General features: G+C 52.8%; 3 protein-coding genes across 6 annotated transcripts; all 3 read right to left on the bottom strand.

Moving 5' to 3' along the window:
* Window positions 1–217: 217 nt before the first annotated feature.
* On the bottom strand, window positions 218–3,866 carry LOC114800884 (mitochondrial intermembrane space import and assembly protein 40-like). The gene is made up of 3 exons (XM_028998743.1): window positions 3,732–3,866; window positions 3,418–3,516; window positions 218–2,394 (listed from the first exon to the last, which is right to left on the bottom strand). The coding sequence occupies exons 1-3, from the start codon at window positions 3,751–3,753 to the stop codon at window positions 2,099–2,101; spliced, it is 417 nt and encodes a 138-aa protein (XP_028854576.1). The 5' UTR covers window positions 3,754–3,866; the 3' UTR covers window positions 218–2,098.
* A 558-nt stretch (window positions 3,867–4,424) lies between these two features.
* Window positions 4,425–8,162, bottom strand: LOC114800550 (protein transport protein Sec61 subunit alpha-like 1). Its single transcript, XM_028998048.1, has 12 exons — window positions 7,962–8,162; window positions 7,757–7,824; window positions 7,606–7,671; window positions 7,445–7,523; window positions 7,233–7,364; window positions 7,043–7,152; window positions 6,803–6,956; window positions 5,909–6,069; window positions 5,634–5,831; window positions 5,312–5,503; window positions 5,148–5,224; window positions 4,425–5,068 (listed from the first exon to the last, which is right to left on the bottom strand). Exons 1-12 carry the CDS (start codon window positions 7,966–7,968, stop codon window positions 4,882–4,884), a joined length of 1,431 nt encoding a protein of 476 aa, XP_028853881.1. The 5' UTR covers window positions 7,969–8,162; the 3' UTR covers window positions 4,425–4,881.
* Window positions 8,163–12,521: 4,359 nt separating this feature from the next.
* Window positions 12,522–15,800, bottom strand: LOC114800712 (inositol hexakisphosphate kinase 2-like). Of its 4 annotated transcripts, XM_028998423.1 has the most exons (5): window positions 15,477–15,800; window positions 14,368–14,593; window positions 13,980–14,149; window positions 13,666–13,841; window positions 12,522–13,587 (listed from the first exon to the last, which is right to left on the bottom strand). In XM_028998423.1, the coding sequence occupies exons 1-5, from the start codon at window positions 15,685–15,687 to the stop codon at window positions 13,105–13,107; spliced, it is 1,266 nt and encodes a 421-aa protein (XP_028854256.1). In that variant the 5' UTR covers window positions 15,688–15,800; the 3' UTR covers window positions 12,522–13,104. The 4 variants fall into 4 exon arrangements, with proteins under 4 accessions (XP_028854256.1, XP_028854254.1, XP_028854255.1 ...); XM_028998421.1 differs by having other exon boundaries at window positions 13,666–14,149; XM_028998422.1 differs by having other exon boundaries at window positions 12,522–13,841.
* Window positions 15,801–19,035: the final 3,235 nt, after the last annotated feature.

Raw genomic sequence — 19,035 nt, 5'->3', positions numbered from 1 at the left:
GACAGTCCCCCCCTGGAGACACTCAGGGTTAAGTGTCTTGCTCAGGGACACGATGGTAGTCAGTGGGGTTTGAACCTGGGTCTTCTGGTTCATAGGCGAGTGTGTTACTCACTAGGCACACCATTTAATTGTGGGACTGGATCACAGTGGCTGTAATTAAAAGGGGACCAACAAGACCGATATAAAAGCCATAAAAGAATCTTAATGTCACGGGACCTTTAATAAAAAACGTAGTTTATTTGTAACATGTTTGACATTATTGATTATTAGAAAGTGGGGTAAAAGCGCAGCTTTGCATGGCCCCGCTGGGTCTTTGCAGGATGCTGGTGTGACGCCGTGGGCTCCGTTCCCTCGCAGTCCAGGGACGGGACCCAGTGGTGCCACCCTAAGCCAGGCACTGGAGGCGTAGGCTGTAGCCTCCCCGGCCGTGCGCTTGTCCTGGACACTGTGACGCCCTCACTGGGCACCAAGCTCCTTTAAACCATGTCAAAGGTCAGCCACATACGAACACAGCTCGGTCACGTTGACAGGCACTCTGGTGACGAGCTCTGCCGAGGTCTCGTCCACGCGACGCCGAACGAAGGTGCGGTGTTGGCGCTGTACTGTACGGGCGGGTAATATTACAACCGTATTCGTGACATGGCTATAATTTTGTTATCGATTGCTTCACAAGTTCTGGTGATTATTATGAACCAACAGGAAAGTGCAGTTGTAGAGGGAAGAAGTTGAAGGGCCTTCGGTACGCTGTTGAAGATTCGTATGCGTACGCTCACGTTGCACGTTTAACGCACAAGGTTCGATCTCGTACCGACGGCGATCGCGGCCGGCGTGCTGTCGGAAGCCACGCCGTGCTGCTGGTCCAAGTCCGGAAGGTGGCCGTCTCTCAGGGGACACACGGCGTCTACCCCCTGTCCTGGACGAGCCGAGGGTGCGCCTGTCCCGTCCTCAACCCAGGTAACCCAGGAGGCTCCGCTTTACTTAAAACCCCGCCCTTCGCCGACACCACCGTCCCATTGCAGGCGAGGAGTACCTGCTGGGCGGACAGGTGGCGCCAGAGAGCCGGCGGCTGCTGGTCACCATGCGGAGTCTGGCTGTCCCCTGGCCGCTGGGGACGCACGTGAACGGCGCACTGCGACAAGGCTGCCTCTGAAGAGGGACCGCGCACGCACAGCAGCGAGGACGTTCACGCTTTATTCATCAAAGCGGCCGGTCTACCCGTTCTTCTGGAACGGTCTAGAACAGCGGCACATGGCCTTCCATACTCTCACCCTCACGCTGCAGCGCTGGGTGGCTTCACATCATCAAAAATGTAGGGGTATTCTGTTTTAATCAGGGTTTTTTTAAATTTTTTTATTCTAGATCAAAATGTAAAGATAATTATTTATTTATTTTACTTTTTGCTCAAAATATGCCGTAAATGCTCACCAGCCCGTCTGGCCACACCCACTAGAAATGTTAATCAGTTTGTCACCTCTTGGATACGTTAACAGTCGTTTGTAATATTTTAGTGTCGAACGATTCGCACATTCACACTAAATTTGGGTCTTTAAGTGTTAAAGGTCACGACCCCTGGTCTTACTGATTTTCGTAGAAAAGCCAGGTCGCACAGGATCTCTATCAATATTGCTCATCACAAAGCATGTCTGACTTACGATGTTTTTTTTGAATAGTAACGAGAATGATGATTTGTGGCGGAACAGAGAGAAGTGCCACCGTTTTCTGTTTAATCGTGACAGATTAAGACAGGGAGGACATTAAGGCGTCGAAGAATCCGCCGCCTCCTGCTGGTTCCGGGACCCAGCGCAGAAGCGGGCCCTTCGTCACCGCCCCCATCACGGGGTGAGACGTAGAAATGACGAATGACGGAACACAAAAGTGACTTGACGACCACTGATCTAAACTGACAACCACTGTTTAGCTACGGATTAAAAACGCGGCACCGGATCGCGGCCGTTAAAGTCTTTCTGGGCCAGAACCCTCCACGAAAACCCGCGCCGCACGGCGCCGGCGTGGGAAATACGACACTTGTTCGTTTGTGGAGGCCGGGCGGTGGCCGCAGTCGGTCTGCGTGATGAGCGGGGAGCGGAGCGGGGCGGCACTAGCTCGCCGAGGGGCTGTCTGGGGGCAGCTGGTCCTCGGAGGTGGAGGGCGGGGCGGGGTCAGAGTCAGTGGGCGGGCTCTCGGCCTCTTCCTCCTGGGGGTACAGCTCGGGGTACTTCTGCATGCACTCCTGCATGCCGCGGAAGTTCTCCACGCAGTCGGCGCCCTTCACCTCCTCCTTGCTGTAGTGGAAACAGGAGAAGGCTTCTTTGAACTGCTGGCCGCACGGCCCGCTGGCCATCCCACCCAGACAGGGACAGTTCCAGTTGATGTCACCGTTCGGCAGAATTAGACCTTGGAAAGAAAACACAGGGGGTTACCAACAGAACGCGGGAAATATCCTGCATGGTGGCACTGGTAGTGGGCAGGGTAGGGTGTGTGAGAGCTGTCAATCATTACCTACAGGCTCCTCCCCCTTTTAAAGTCCCACACGAAAAAAAAAAAAAATCAATAAAGTTTATCTTTTGGGTTTCAGGAACCATTAGAGATCAACAAGAACCATGTGGACCACATAGCTAAAGTTCTCTATTCAACAGTCACGCGAGATTTTCTCTGCCTCATTAAACATTTACCAGACGCCCTTATCCAGAGCGACTTACAATCAGTAGTTACAGGGTCAGTCCCCCCTGGAGACACTCAGGGTTTAGTGTCTTGCTCAGGGACACGATGGTAGTTAGTGGGCTTTGAACCTGGGTCTTCTGGTTCATAGGCGAGTGTGTTACCCCCACTAGGTTACCTCCACCCAAAAACAAAAAGCTAAATTGTGAAAATGAGAAGTAACTAGTCCAATTTAAGGCGTCTGCAGAGGCGTCAAACTAATAGCTACAAATGGGAAGACTGAATAATTTAATACACATTAATAATGCACATTTCAACTGTGGTCAGAAGTTTTACATCCACGTACATTAATTGGCCAGTGGTGGCCTAGCAGTTAAGGACATTGGTTCGAATCGGCAGGGTCCCCTTGATGAAGGTCCCGTCCCCACACACTGGTCCCCCGGCCGCCTGTCATGGTGCCCACTGCTCACCAAGGGTAGTGGTTAAATACATTTACGTCATTTACCAGACGCCCTTAGCCAGAGCGACTTGCAATCAGTAGTTACAGGGACAGTCCCCCCCTGGAGACACTCAAGTGTCCTGCTCAGGGACACAATGGTAGTAAGTGGGGTTTGAACCTGGGCTTCTGGTTCATAGGCGAGTGTGTTACCCGCCAGGCTGCCACTACAACCCTCAAACCAATACATGGAGGTTTCTGAGTTTTCTGTCGAATACAGAAACCAGCAGCGCTGGTCCTGAGTCCTTCATTCCGCCGCTCACCGTGGTCCTCGTACGGGTCGTCGGGGTCGTCAGCGACGAGCTCCGCGTTGCTCGGGGCTTCGTGGTCCTCCTTGGTCACGAAGATGATTCGATCCTTGCCTGCAAACACGACGTAAAAAATTACGAACCAAGTCAGAAAGTTAAAGTATAAAATTGGGAACTGGCGAGAGGATTTATAGAAGCGCAACTACCGCAGGTCTCACGGCTTCCTGCATTAAATTAATTCCCGACGCGTTTAATTAACGCAACAGAACACGCGGCCACGCCTGCACAACGCTAGCCGCTAGGCTAACGCTTCCGGCGCGGAAACCTACCCTCCTGTCGGCAGTAAGACATTTCCGCGGCCGCAAGCACGACGCAAACCCGCACGGCGACCTCCGTCCGCAGCCCAGCAGCCTGGAAGACGCCGGCACGCCGCCACCCTTCACCTTCACCCTTCCGCCCGTGTGACGGAGAGGACCCCACTTCCGCCACATGTGCTCGGGCGGTCCAGAGACGCGCCTGCACCAAATTCAGACCCGAAATACCGAATAATATCTACAAATATTATATAAAAAAAATCGAGTGAGTTTCATTGAAATTTTATTTTGTGTAATGTACCAACAATAATAATAAAGAGATTGTCATTGTGAGACACTGCAGCACAGCACACGGTGACGCGGTGAAACGTGTCCTCTGCATTTAACAGTCCCCCTTGGTGACAGTGGGCACTATGACAGGCACCCGGGGAACAGTGTGTGGGGACGGGACCTTCATCACGGGGACCTCAGTGGCACCTTGGCGAGTCGGGACTCGTACCTGCAACCTTCCGATTACGGGTCCACCACTGCGCTATATACGGCTAATACACACACACACACACGTTCATCAACTACACACAGAAGCTTTATTTATCCACCACTGACGCTTCAGTGTTTTTTCATCATTTTTTATCATTAGGAATTTAAAACGTTTATATAAGTTAAGCAGTAATCTGCATTCAAGACCAAGGACAAAACACAGGCAAATTTCTCTCAAAACGTTTTTATTTACAGTTGAATAGCAATTGGCTCTTTGAGAATGTTGACCGTCATAAAAACATACTGATACAAATATTTATATTAATACCTGATGCGCATGTTAACCCTAACTGAGGCGAGCTGGACGCCGAACCCCCGTTCATGCCGACCTTGAGACGTTCGTCGAGAATTTTAACCGCTTTTCGCGGCGTAAAAACCGGCAGAGAGGAGACCAGAGACCAGACGAGCTCGGGCACGTTCCCTACTCTCACCACCAGAGACGTCCAGTCTGCACTTCAGCCCTTAGGGCTACTGAGAAGAAGACAAAATAAATGAGATGCTAGAACAAGTGCATCCATAAAGCAAAACATCGATCGTGCGCATAGGATTTAAAAAAAAAAAAAAAAAAAAAAAAAGAAGTATTTATAGCAGAATTGGGTTTGTCTGGGTGGCCGACGGGATTCTTTTAGAAGAGAAGCGCTCCCATGCTGCCAACTTCACTCTGCTCTTTCACGAAGATCTCAAAGTACTGGTAGATGATGGTCACAGCCAGTAAGATACCAGTTCCAGATCCGATGGCGCCAAGGAAGTCGGCCATGACCGAGAGGCCGCCGATGCAGAGGCCGCCGAACGCGGCGGCGGTGGGGATGTACCTGAAAGACGGCGACGTAGATTCAGCCGCGGTAACAGAGCCGTGTCCATTAAAGCGGTCGGCAAGAGTCGAGCTCTTACCTGTTGAGTTCATGGACCATGGAGGTTTCTCTGTGTCCCCGCATGACCATCTGCTGCTCCTTCAACTGCTTGGCCACCTATTTGGAACAAGCCAGTTCAGACACTACAAATAAAAACAGATACGAAGAGACAAAAATAAATGAAAAAGAAAAAAGGATTCTAACATCTTTGGCCGAGGATCCGGAAACCTCGATCCACGTCTTGGAGAAGAACGCGCACGAGCCCAGCATGAAGACAATGTAGATGATGGCGTGAACCGGGTCGTTCAGCACCGAGCCGAATGATTCTGGAGGGGAGAGGTAGTAGCACAGACCACCGACTGGGTAGGCACGAGCTGGTCCTCCACTGGAGGTGTCCTGTTCGTTACGAGAGAGAGAGAGAGATCGAAATATCATATATAAAGAGAGTAGCAGAGCGGTTAATAATAATGCAATAAAATTTTAAAAAAGAACGATTCGCCTTGAATGAAGTAAGCGGAATACTTACAGACCAGGTTCCGAGCAGGTTAACCAGGAAGTTTCCACTGAAACGAGTGGACAGCATCTGAGAAATGACATACAGGTTGGACACCAGGGCCGACTGGAGGATGATGGGAATGTTGGAGGTGTAGAACAGCTTGATGGGATAAGTGTTGTACTGGCCACGGTAGCGGGCGGACTTGATGGGGAGGTCCACCCTGAAGCCCTGTGGACAAAGGTCAGGTGAAAAACCGGGAAGGGACGTGCAGGGACGTGTGGGAGAAGAGGGACAGACTCACACACCTGGAAGTATATAACTACGGCAAACACGAACACGGTGGCAATCAGGTTCATCAGATTGGGCAGGTTCTGGCGGTAAAAGGCCTCTCTCAGGGCGCGGACCTTGTCTGAGCGGGTGGCCAGCAGATGGAAGAGGGCGATGATGGCTCCTTCAAACTCGGTACCTAAACACACAAAAAAAAACGTCAGATGCCTCCCAGAGGGATTAATAAAGTTCTACCTAGCTACCTAACGACAGTACACTGAAGAAGGTAACGGTCCCCTGGCATGAAAATGTTTAACACTAATACGAGTTCCCCGAGCCTGTCTAAGAGTGTTTTGGTCGTTGTGCTTCACCGTTCAAATAGCGGCAGCTCAGACGGTCGGCTCTGGAATTTGTCCCCTTATGATGTCATAAGGGGAAAGGTTTCCGCCCAGAGAAATTTATATATTTTTTTTAACCTTACTAACCACCTTCATCCAGGGGACCTCAGTGGCACCTTGGGATTCGAACCGCAAACCTTAACCGCTAGGCCACCATACAGCCCTCCCTTAAAACATTATCTCCACCGACCATCACGGCTTCCAAACGTGCGAAGCACTGCAGTGATCGGATGTAAAAGTGAGCACAAATGTTTGGTTTTTTTGTGGTTGGTGACGGCATTTCCGCGAATGTCCCCTCAACTTCTATAGGCCACTCCTCGTCCCGCCCCTCTCCTCCTCATTAGCATATAAAGCTACAGACGGTGAAACGGCGCGGGACTGGATCAAAGTGGCTGTAATTCTGCACCAAGAACCTTCAGATACAGAATAAGGGGACCAACAAGACCGACACAAAGGGGAAAAAAAGTCTTCATGTCCTGTCAGGGGACCTGGTGAAGTAAAGGTTTAGAGTTCGGCCATGTTGGACAGTTGTACCTCGGCCAGTGTTGACCGTAGTGGGGCTGAAGGCTTTCCAGACGATGGTCTCGCAGATGTTTGTAGCGATGAAGAGCGAGATGCCGGAGCCCAGACCGTAGCCCTTCTGCAGCAGCTCGTCCAGCAGCAACACGATGAGTCCGGCGACAAACAGCTGAAAAAGAGAGTCCCACCGCGGCGTGATTACGTCCTCCTCTCTCCCCCCGACTGACCAATCAGCAACTGATAAGAGGGTCTCACCTGGATGATGATCAGAAGGCAGATCCCGGCGCCCATCTCGGAGGGGTCTCCGTACATCCCGGTCATCACGTACACGATGGCCTGGCCGATGGTGATGATCATGCCGAACACTGCAACGCAGCACAGCGGCGCGGTGAGACCGACCGCGAAGGCCGCGGCGGGAGGCGGCGGCGGCGGGGCCGCGACTTACGTTTCTGGGCGCCGTTGAACAAGGCGCGGTCCTTGGGGGTGTCACCAACCTCGATGATCTTCGCCCCGGCCAGCAGCTGCATGATGAGTCCGGAGGTGACGATGGGCGAGATGCCCAGCTCCATCAGCGTACCTGCACACCGGAAATTACACGTAAACGCCGTTTCCTCACCGCATTACGTCAGATTACGGCGACCAGGCGGACGAACCGACCTCTGTTCGAAGCCAGAATCACTCTCATCCAGTAGAAAGGGTCGGCCGAGTCGGAAGACATGATTCCAAAGAGCGGAATCTTGAGAAGAGAAGAAGAAGGTCCGTCAGCACCACGAAGCGAAGATGATTATGATGATGGGGGGAGGAAGAAGAACTCTTACCTGGCAGCACACTAGAAAGATAAAAAGAGTGATGGCGGTCCATAGCACCTTCTCCCTGAACTGGATCTGCAGGAACAGCACAGATCGGGTTCATTTAAAATAAAATAATAAAAAAAAACGATTTTAAATGTAAAAATAAAATAACACCCACCTTTCTCTCGGGCTTCTGGATCTCCGGCAGAACCGCGCAGAACGGCTTTATCACTTCCAGAAATTTAACTGCGGGCGGAGAAGACGCGCGGCGTTAAATTAGACCGAATTGGAGTAAAACGCGTCGTGATATAAACGCCGCGGTTAGCGTTAGCCGGCTAGTCCGGGATTAAACGCGGGCGGGACGGAGGCTGCCGCCGACTCACTGGCCATGGCGGAGGATCTCCTGCTGCTCCTGCTCCTGCTCCGTCTCCTGCTGCTGGTCCTGGTCCCGCTGCTGGTCCTGCTGCTACTGCTCCTGCCGTCCGGGGAAGAGGGAAGATCGCGGCGCGGCGCGGCGCGGCGGACGGAAGAAAGAGCGACACGTCATCACAGCCGCCGCTGATACACGTCAGTGCTGCGGCGGCGCGCCTCGACCCCGCGGCGCCCGGACGAACGGCGGCGCGGGAGGGCGTTTTTTTTTTTTTTTTTTTTTTTTTATTCAACTGTTCCTTTTTATTCGTTTTATTTACGTAACGGTGTCCATAGCCGCCTAAAGTGCGTCTACGCGTTATGAGTTTCACACGCGGACTGATAAAAATTGTAAAGAATTCGTGGCGGGGCGCCGTTCGACCAACGTCGCTTTTTTGTTCATGTAAAAAAAAAAAACCCGCGCTGTGCCAAGAAAGGAGTCTTGGGACCTCATTTGATTAGAAAATATTTTATATGGTATACAAATCTTGAGAAGATCGTTCAAGCACGTCCAAGCAATTTGCTTTATTTGTACATTATTCGACGTTTACTGGGAGGAAAAAGTACAAAAAGCGGGCAACGTTACACAAAGTATTATCGCTGGAATGTCTGACGGCGCAGTTCGAGGGAAGTACTTCCGGGTGGCGGCGTAGCGGGTTGTTGCTTATTCTTTTATTCTTATTATTTTATATGTGCAGCATAAAAACCCAGGGACGTCACGGTTATTGACAACGACTCGGTTATTTTCACTGATTAACTAATTACGAACACTGTAGGTCTGAATCATTAACTAAATTAAATCCGCTAAAACGCCCAATCAAATCAATGAAAACCAAACGTTGATAAAATGTTGATTTAGTGTTTGCTTCATAATTTCCTTATTTGTCGTGAAAGAGACTGAGCTGCAGTGCAGCCTTGTTCTCCGTCTGTACACTTTTGCTTCTATGAGATAATTAATTATTTCCCAGAGTAGCAAGGAACCGAAAAACGCGTCTCTTCATTTTTAATAAGAATTTCCACGAATCGCTCATTAGAACAAAGAGTAATAAAAAAAACTGCACCCAGAAAAAACATGCTGCTTTTTATTCACGCGATTTTGCTGCGATCACAGAAATATTGCATTCCAGTTTCGAGATCATGGAGTATTTATTTATTTTGTAATTTGTTATGTTTTTTTTTAAATATTTTAAGTTATTTTAAACGCCACGTTTGCGTTGGGACGCTGCTGTGCTGCGTGGCGTCGGCAGGTGGCGCCACTAACATGGGCGTTTAAGGATTTTTATTTATCCCCCAACAGCAGGATAAATAAGAGGACAGATGTTGTAACTAAACACTAAAACAAATCGTATGACGTCATACAAACAAGAACACAGCCCTTAGTTTCAGGCAAAATATCTGCGATAAATATGTGTTAGTGGCCTAGTGTGTTTATCTCACAGTCCCCCTGTTAGACACAGACAGAGTTAAATTCACCAGTTAGGCTGTCCTAGTTAGGGTACCGGGCCACTGTAGCACCAATATACCATTATAACCACGTATTTCAGTATCGGTCGTACAGTGCCACCGTCTGCCGCTGCTTCTGTTTGTTTTTCTCCGAGACACGGAATCAGGCGCCCAGACTACTGGCAGACCCCAGTGATCAGACCAGCAAATAAATCCTGGTTCCTGACAACTGCTAAACGAGGACAAAACATGAAACAAACCAGAGGGTCACCACAGCCACCACCACCGTTACAACTACAGCTCCAGGGATCTTCAAGTGGACCAGTAACATCATTATGGACACGTAATCTAGACCATGACACTGACTACATCCTGGACTTCTCCAACCCTACAACTGTAGGACTTATTATTATATCATCCCCAACCCTGCACTGACACCATTTGCAGGCTCACTCTACCCTGGAAGGGGGTCCCTCTCTCTATCACTCCTTCCCAACGTTTCTTCCTCTCTTTTTTTCTCTCTCCTAGAGATCCTTGTGTGCAGAAGGGTCAAGTGTGGGGGGGTCAACTGTAGGGCCTGTCAAAGCCCATTGAGTCATACTGTATGTGATTTTGGGCTATATAAGAAATAAATGTTGTTGTTGTAGTGGGTAACACACTCGACTATGAACCAGAAGACCCAGGTTCAAACCCCACTTACTACCATCGTGTCCCTGAGCAGGACACTTAACCCTGAGTGTCTCCAGGCGGGGACTGTGATTGTAAGTCGCTCTGGATAAGGCCGTCTGTTAAATGCTGTAAATGTAAATGTGTTTCTGGACATGTCTATGTCCTGTGCTCATGGAGGGACCCCTTCATGCTGGGCTCCGGCCTGCTCCTCCACAAAGCCGCGCTTGTCCGGCCCGGTTACATAACGCGTTATCACACTTGTGAGCGAGCACAGGGACGGCGCACTTTACCCGCAGTCTCCCGCCACTGTTCACGTGCAGGGGGACAAGTCCCTGAGTGTATTTTACTCCGAGAACACGCCAACGCGGCAGCAGGAGCAGAATAAAACCCGACCGCGATGACCGTGCGAGGTGAAAAGCTCGCTGTGCGCGCATGTGGGCCGCTGCCCCGCCCGCTCCCAACGGCGGACGTTTCGTGGAGGGCGTGGGACGCGTAGGCCTTTTCCAGGACAGGAATGTGCCGGCGTCCAGGATCGTCGTTCTGTGTGAAATGGGACAGTTCGCACCCGAAGGTCCCCAGAAGACACTGCAAGAGAGGAGGATGGAGCGTGATTACGGACGGTTACGTAAAGCCGGCCTCCGGGCCACCGTGAGAGAGCAGCGGTGGATTCCTTCATCCGTCCCATCCAGACCCGTGTGTGTTTGAGACCAGTTTGGGTCTGGAACTGTTATTAATTATTACCCGATATCGCCCGGCGGAAGTCGGAGGGTCAGCCCGGAGCGCAGTGCTAATCCCGCGTCACCCTCGCTCTTATGTAACGTCCTAATTCGCTCTTGGACCGGATTTTTCTCTTTTTCATCCATGTGGAGACTCCGCCGCAGGTTCGCGTTGTTTAATTACGACCAGTATTGACACGGACGGAGATATTTGGTGGTCAAAGTCGATGTTCAGGGTTCAATTGTGGGTCTGCTGCCCCGGCTCCAGTCTGGAGCAAGTGGGGGAAGACGGGCGGCCCGCCGGGATGCGACCGCAGGCCAGTTTATGTAACCCGGCCCCCGGGGAACCAGGACGGTTCCGGTAAAACGGATTACTCACCATGAATCAAGATGCAGAAATAAGACGTGAAAACACTAACGTAGTAAAATGTCTTCTTTTTGGTTTCCGTTGAGGGTCATGAGACAGAAAATGAGGAACCACGTGTGAGGAAAAGCAGATTTACATTTACAGCATTTACCAGACGCCCTTATCCAGATCGACAGGGACAGTCCCCCCCCTGGAGACACTCAGGGTTAAGTGTCCTGCTCAGGGACACGATGGTAGTAAGTGGGGTTTGAGGCCACTACCACCCTGGCCACTACCACCCTGGTTTAGATCTTTGGAGGGTGGCATGTTGTCATGTTGAACTTTCGGAGAACTTTCCTCCCATCAGGTCCCTTCTTCTGCAGATGGGTGGTGGACCATGAGCACCTCTGCTCTGGTCCATGAGAAGACGTGTTTCAGGTATTCCTCACAAAAATTCCAGAAATGGAATCAGGATTAAATCTTGGATCTTTATTCTTCTCATTTAATGACGTGCAAAAACCCATGACTCAGTGACTGCTGACTAAGGCGAAACGTGTTCTTCTGGAACAAATCCGTCATTTGTTGGAAGGATTTGTGTCACTCAAGGACATTTCGGAGCGAATGAATGAGAACCTAATGCGCTTTGAGCCGGAAAGGTGCGTGAAAACACCGGCCCAGGTCTGAAGGTCCTCAAGATGGGAAGGACACTGGAGTCCTGCTTTTTATGGTCAGTGAAAAGGTTTCACTACAAAAGTTCCTTTACTGGGATGGCTGTTGCCGCCCAAGACCTCCATTCACCAGATCCAACTTCTGTCCATTCGCATTACCCATTATCTCATTTTAATGTGGCTCGTAATCCTTGTTCATGTTGAAAATCAGAAATTATTCCACGCAGATGATGAGGCTCAGACGGTCGGATCTGAAAAACGCTGATTTGTCCCCTTATGACGTCAGAAGGGGACAGGTTGCCTCCCGTTTCTCATGCTTTTTCTGCCCCGGCCCTAAAACATGATCTCCGCCGACCATCATGGCATCCAAACGTGTGAAGCTTTGCAGATGCTCGGTGATTGGGTGTAAAAATAAGCAGAAATGCATATTTCTTGTGGTTGGTGGGCGGTGTTGACGACGTCATTTCCTCGACTGTCCCCTCAACTCCTTTTGGTCGCTGTTCTCATCAGCATTTAAAGCTACAGACGGTGAAACCTCACGGTGGGACTGGATCAAAGTGGCTGGAATTCTGCACCAAGACAGAATTAGGGGACCAACATGACCGACATCAACGCCAAAAAACATTCATGTCCTGTCCAGGGACCTTTAAAAGGTGGAATTTATTCACGGTACAAAACCAAAGACACACAATATAACACAAACGTTTTATTGTTTCGTTCCTCCAACATACTGCTCACAACACCGCTGTACAGTATAGAGGTATCAGACACGTCAAATAGTTATTAATATTATTATAACATTAATAATATGGAATGTAGCTTTTATTTTAAACCACAATTCGCCTTTTAAATGTCCTTTTAGTCTTCTGTAAGTAACGTGTCGCGTAAAGGTCCGTTCAGACTCTCTCGAAACGCCCGGCGGGCCGCGCCGGATTCCCTTACAAACGCAGCCGTCCCCCCTGCTCACGGCGGGGCGTGGCGCAAGTTCCTTCTGGAATGGGGCCGGGACTCGGCAGCGTCCTCGTAATAAATAGGCGTAAACAGGAGACAAAGAGACGCGTCTTCGGCGTCCCGCACCAACCCTTTTATATCCTCTAAGTCAACTTAAACTGCGAATGGCGGGAAAAGAGAAAATAATAATAAAAAAAAAAAAAAAAGAGGACACGAGGGACACCGCCGACGCCACCGTCCCGTTCCGCGGACGGAGGGGGACGGACCAGGCGCGTCCCCCCTGCGGCACCAGCGGCCGCCTGGAGAAGAAGGCTCCGCCGGAGCTTTAATCCGCGCCGTGGTCCTCCAGCTGGGAGATGATGGTGATGAGGTTCTGCAGGCCGAAGATGTAGCCGCTGTCCTGTCCCTCGTGCACCACGCTGTCCTCGCCGTAATGCCGGCAGGTGGTGTGGGCGAAGTCGATCATGCGCACGTCCACCGCGGGGCCGTCGGAGCGGCGGGACGGGCCGCCGCTGGCGCCCTCCTCCTCTCCGTCCTCGTCCTGCTGGTCCGGGGGCCGGCGGGGACACGCCGGGGCGCCGTCGTAGATGATGAGCAGGGAGCTGGAGTAGAAGCGGTACGACTCGCAGGCCTCCAGCGCCGCCTGCATGTCGCGCAGCCGGCGCAGCACCGGCGCCAGCAGCTCGCGCCGCAGCCGGCGGCCGTTGTGGAAGAAGCGGAACAGCGCCTCCTTGAAGCCCGGCAGCGTCAGCTTGCGGCCCTGGTACTTGTTCATGAAGATCAGCTGGCCGACGTCGGGCTGGTACACCTGTCCGGGGGGGGGGAGAGGGACGGCGGTCAGGGCGGCCGGGGGCGCGCGCGGCGTTACCGTGGCGACGGGACTCACCTGCATGCCGCACAGGCGCACGCCGATGCCGGCGGACGTGCTCTGCTGGCACTTGCGGATCTGCACGGCCTTCTTCTCCTCGGAGGCGTCGTCGCCGTGCTGCCGCGTGCCCATCTTCAGGTCCAGCACGCACGGCACCGCGTGGCGCCACGTCAGGTTCTCCAGCAGAATGAATTCTGGGAAGGCGTTCGGGTCGAGGAGAACAACAACATGTGCCGGGGAAAAAACCCGCTTACGCAAAGCCCGCTGCAAAACCGGACCGCGGCAAAGCCGGCAGGCCTGACCCCATTCGGGGACCGGGAACGTCAGGATACTGTACTGGTTCCGGTGCTTGGCGTTCTCCTTCATCCGCTGCAGGTGCTGCTGGTGGCACTTCAGGCTCCAGGGGTTGTGCTTGAGCTGGGGGGCGCCGTGGTTCCTCTCCAGGCCGCAGTACAGCACCTCCGCCGGCATCAGCCAATCGCGCTCGTCCTCGCGCTTCAGGCTGAAACGGGAGGCGGACACGTTTATCACCGAAAAAAAGATCCTTTCTGTACGTCACACCACGTGACCCGCGGGGACACGCCGCTCGCAATCGCCCTCCAAGGTCCAGGCCGAGTCACGCCCGCGCCGGCCTGGTTACGTAACCCCGGCGAACTTTGGACGCGCGGTGAAATGTGTCCTCCGCATTTAACCATCACCCTCGGCGAAGGGGGTCCTCACCTCTTGTCCTTGTCCTTGCGCGCGTGCCGCGCCCGGTCCTTGCCGTAGCCGTCGTTGTCCAGCAGCAGCGCCGGGGGCATCTTGTTGGCCCACTTGGCCTTGTTCTTGGGCTCGCCGTCGGCCGCCGGGTCCACGTTCTCCAGGTCGCCCAGCTTGTTGTGGAGGGGGTAGGCGATGAGGCACAGGTTCCCCTCCTCGTCCTCCTCGAAGCTCACCGACACCACACCTGCAACACAGCGGACCCGGTCAGACACCGTCCCCCTGGTCCCGGACTCACTTAACCAGCGAGAGAACAAATACAAGCACCACCGGGCAGGAAATGTCGGCACAGGACGCTTTATTAGCAGCAAAGAATACAGACAGACAGACGTCCGCCGTCGGCGTACAGCGAGCGCGTCAAGAGTGCCGGAGAAGAGTCCAGAATAAAAAGATGGTCTTCAGGGGACACAGGGACGAAAAAAAAAAAAAAAAGAAGAAGAAGTCCATCAACTGAAAGAAGGTGGCAGGCGGTGGAGGAGTCTGAATCCGGGTTTCCCCAGACAGTCCGTGGAGGTGGCCGCTCGGTCCATCTTCCAAAAAAAACCACCGTCCCCTTCCCAAATCCATCAAATTCACACCAAAAAAGAAAAAACAATCACGTGTGTGACGCCAGGAAAACAAGCAGGAAACACGGGCGTCCAGATCAATAACCTGCATCCATCGCTAGAGCAAGAGAATCAATAAAAATAAAAAAATTAAAAAAACACAGCAGGGTCGGGCTCTAGGACCCGGAAGGACGCCCTCGCAGGCGGCCCGGCTGAGTGACGTCACGGCGGCGCAGGTTTAACTCTTCCCTGCCCGCGTCCCCAACATGGCGGCAGCGCCGGAAGAAGGGCTTCCAAGCAGGACTGAACCGACTGGTTCCGTACGAGCCCGTCACGGGCCGATTTCCCCGCCTGGAGTTCAGTAAACATGCGACTGTGCGCCGCTGAACAACGTGACAGAATAATAACAACAATAACGATGATGATGATATTAATAATAACAATACTTACCCACAGCGCCCTCCAGCAGGCCGCGCCGTTACTGCCCCGAACCCACAGCCCCCGCCGGCCCCCGCACACGCTCACCTCGGTACTGCGGCGTGAACCTCCGCATGGCCGCGGGCAGGCTCTTGTAGAACTGGTGTTCGCGGGGGATGAGCGGCTTGCAGATGGTCTGCTCCCCGAAGCGGAGCACGCAGGAGTGGCCGCCGACCTGGTGCACGAAGGGCTCAAGCAGGACGCCTTTCCCCTCGTACGGCTGCTGCTCTGCCTGCATCGCCTCGATCGCCGGACTCATCCTCCACGGGCATCAGAAACGCGTTTCCCCGGGACCGGCGGCCGCTTCTCTCGGTCTGTCTCTCGGTGCGCGGCGGAGCTGCTCTGACGCCCGAAGCGCGTCGCCGACTGTTAAAACTGTCACGGCTGGACGCGACGCCCCGCCCCCCGGGGGCCGGCCGGCCAATCGCGTTGCGCGCCGGCCCGGGCGCCGACCAATCGCGGAGCGAGACGGGCTGTTGAGTGGCAACGGGCAGGGCGACGGCAGAAGGCAAACAAAGGTGGAGAGAGGGAGGGAGAGAGAGAGAGAGAGGCGGGGGGGGGGGGGGGGGGAGGAGAAGAAGAAAAGCAGCAGCAGAAAAACACAGAGACTCAGCTCTTCTGCTGAAGACTCACAGGCACATCGTGGCAGTGTGATGGTCACGGTGACACCAAGAAATGTGTCCTCTGTATTTAACCGTCACCCTTGATGAGCAGTGGGCACCATGACAGGCGCCCGGGGAGCAGCGTGTGGGGACGGTACCTCCATCAAGAGTGGTAGTAGCCTAGTGGGGGTAACACACTCACCTATAAACCAGAAGACCCAGGTTCAAACCCCACTTACTACCATCATGTCCCTGAGCAGGACACTTAACCCTGAGTGTCTCCAGGGGAGGACTGTCCCTGTCACTACTGGTTGTAAGTCGCCCTGGATAAGGGCGTCTGGTAAATGCCATAAATGTAAATCAAGGGGACCTCGTGGCACCTTGGCGGATTTGAACCAGCAACCAGAAGGTTCCTTGTCCGCTAGGCCGCCACTGGCCATCCGCTGCCCTATATTTACATGTCCTTTTGTGTAAAAAATGTCACAATACATTTAGATTGTAGTTAAGTAGTGTCTCGTGAGCGCAGCAACACAGTGTGCAGGATCCTTCCTCCCAGCAGCGTGGACATTTCATCCCCTGTGGTCCCGTCTTAATGCCGATTAGAGGTGGAAAAACAAGGCCGGGATTAGGCAGTCCCACCGCGGACGTGTGCGTGCACGCATGTGTAAAATCTCAGCGGTTTTAGGAGCCTGTTCGAGAGGTAGACATTTACATTTACTGCGTTTACCAGACGCCCTTATCCAGAGCGACTTACAGTCAGTAGTTACAGGGACAGTCCCCCCCTGGAGACACTCTGGGTTAAGTGTCTTGCTCAGGGTCACAATGGTAGTAAGTGGGGTTCGAACCTGGGTCTTCTGGTTTATGGGCGAGTGTGTTACCCACCAGGCTACTAGCACCTCGGTAGACATAGTTTGGGTGACCGTTTTCCCACTCCGCCTGTAATCTCCGTAATCCCAGCGGGGGGGGGGGGAAATGGGACAGCAAGTTCTGCACCAGACCAGCTAGCGTGCCAGGTAGACACCTGAGTCGGGTGGCAGACAGACACCTTCAGACAGGTTAATCCGAAGCTAAATGTGCGACGCGGTGCGCGCGTGTTGTAAATATGTCACAGGGGTTCATGCGAAGATCCCGGCCGAGAATGGACCGCGAGAGTAGCGTTTTCGGCTCAGACGTGCGTTCTCAGCAGACAGACTGGAATGTGGAATCAGCAGTAGATTAACAGGTTACTCCGTGCCGGGGTGGTGACTTGGTGTACCGAGCGTGTAAGAGATGACTGGCAGGGAAGATAAGCTACTTGGACTCCCCAGACGATAAGACAGCATCACGTGGGGAAGAACGAATGCTGACAACAACAGGACACGATAATGGCCCGATACTAAAAAAAAAAAGTGAATACACAGCAGCACACGGTGCACACAGTGAAATGTGTCCTCTGCATTTAACCATCACCCTGAGTGAGCAGTGGGCAGCCATGACAGGCGCCCGGGGAGCAGTGTGTGGGGACGGTGCTTTGCTCAGTGGCACCTCAGTGGCACCTTGGCGGACCGCTAGGCCACCGCTGCCCCCAAAAGACTGCCGAGACCCCGGACTCGAACCGGGGTTGCTGCGGCCACAGCGCAGAGTACCAACCACTATACGATCACGACGATGCGTCCGTTCCGCCATGTTGCGAGGAACCCATGTCGATTTAACAATAGAGAAACGGAAGTAAAAAATTGTTCCTGGATCTGGAGGCAGCAGCCGGGTGACCGTGGAGCTGTCAGGTCGTTTCTGACATTTACATTTACATTTACGGCATTTATCAGACGCGACTTATAATCAGTAGTTACAGGGACAGTCCCCCTGGAGACACTCAGGGTTAAGTGTCCTGCTCAGGGACACGATGGTAGTAAGTGGGATTTGAACCTGGGTCTTCTGGTTCATAGTCGAGTGTGTTACCCGCTAGGCTACTACCACCCTGACCACCCGATGTCTCTGGTTCCGCGTTCCACGGCCGTTAACGGGGCCATTTAGCAGAGTTCCTGCGTCCCGGCTGCCGGGCGAAGCTGGAGCAGCCCTCGCATGAAACTGATCCGACGTGGTGCCGCAGGAGGAGCTGGTCCAGACGTGACCCACACCACAACATTAACACGGTCACGCCAAATAACGCTCCGGTACAGCACAACATGAGGGACAGTCTGACCCATAAAATATATATAGGTAATATTGTAATAATTACAAATACTGATTTCGGATCAGCCAGTACAGTATCAACATAATTATAAAACCCCAAAAACAATCCTTTTATGCATAATGAACGTTGCATATATGAAGAGTTAACTTTTTAAAATGTAATTATGAAAATAAGTGACCTTTTCCACAATTTTCTATTTTTGTGAGGCAACGATGAAGCCATGGGTCAAACTGGCAAGGACATTTTTTGCGGTAAAGACATTTCACACGTCCTCCGAGATGGAGGACATGGCCGCCAGACACGCGTGAAGAGCTGTGCCTCCGTCCATAACTCTCTTGTGACAGAGGGTACACAGGGCAGCGGCCGGCATCCTTTGCCCGTGGCGCCAGGTGCCTGGTGACAGCGCGGAGAAGTGAAGCGGAACTTCTGAGGTAGAGAGAGGGCCCGACTTGTGTGGGAGGTCTGCCGGCGGCATATAGACGAGGAGCTTGGCAGTCGTGCCGGTGCCCACGTGAGGGCCGGGCCACGGGCAGCGGAAGAGGATTAGCCGGGGGGGGTAAATATGAAGGTGAAGAGAAGATGAACACGTATGAAGAGCGCTAGATTTACATTTACAGCATTTACCAGACGCCCTTATCCAGAGCAACTTACAATCAGTAGTTACAGGGACAGTCCCCCCCTGGAGACACTCAGGGTTAAGTGTCTTGCCCAGGGACACGATGGTGGTAAGTGAGATTTGAACCTGGGTCATCTGGTTCATAGTCGAGTGTGTTACCCGCTAGGCTACTACCACCCAGTAGTTACAGGGACAGTCCCCCCCTGGAGACACTCA

The sequence above is a fragment of the Denticeps clupeoides genome, chromosome 12 (assembly GCF_900700375.1).
Source record: "Denticeps clupeoides chromosome 12, fDenClu1.1, whole genome shotgun sequence".
Taxonomy (NCBI): Eukaryota; Metazoa; Chordata; class Actinopteri; order Clupeiformes; family Denticipitidae; genus Denticeps; species Denticeps clupeoides.
This window is presented reverse-complemented; position numbering and strand designations above follow the sequence as displayed.

Bases quoted from the DNA above. Each gene is read 5' to 3' on its own strand.
- LOC114800550 (XM_028998048.1), bottom strand. The intron at 7,672-7,756 runs GTGGGTGTTATT...CTGTTCCTGCAG, and splicing joins TCCAGAAGCCCGAGAGAAAG to ATCCAGTTCAGGGAGAAGGT. The intron at 5,225-5,311 runs GTTAGAATCCTT...TGTTCCAAATAG, and splicing joins CCGGATCCTCGGCCAAAGAT to GTGGCCAAGCAGTTGAAGGA.
- LOC114800884 (XM_028998743.1), bottom strand. From the start codon at position 3,753: ATGTCTTACTGCCGACAGGAGG. The intron at 3,517-3,731 runs GTAGGTTTCCGC...TCGTGTTTGCAG, and splicing joins GTCTTACTGCCGACAGGAGG to GCAAGGATCGAATCATCTTC. The intron at 2,395-3,417 runs GTGAGCGGCGGA...TTTCTTTCCAAG, and splicing joins CGACCCGTACGAGGACCACG to GTCTAATTCTGCCGAACGGT.
- LOC114800712 (XM_028998420.1), bottom strand. From the start codon at position 15,687: ATGAGTCCGGCGATCGAGGCGATGCAGGCAGAGCAGCAGCCGTACGAG. The intron at 14,594-15,476 runs GTGAGCGTGTGC...GCTGTGTTGCAG, and splicing joins GTTCACGCCGCAGTACCGAG to GTGTGGTGTCGGTGAGCTTC. The intron at 14,150-14,367 runs GTGAGGACCCCC...CTCCCGTTTCAG, and splicing joins CGCAAGGACAAGGACAAGAG to CCTGAAGCGCGAGGACGAGC.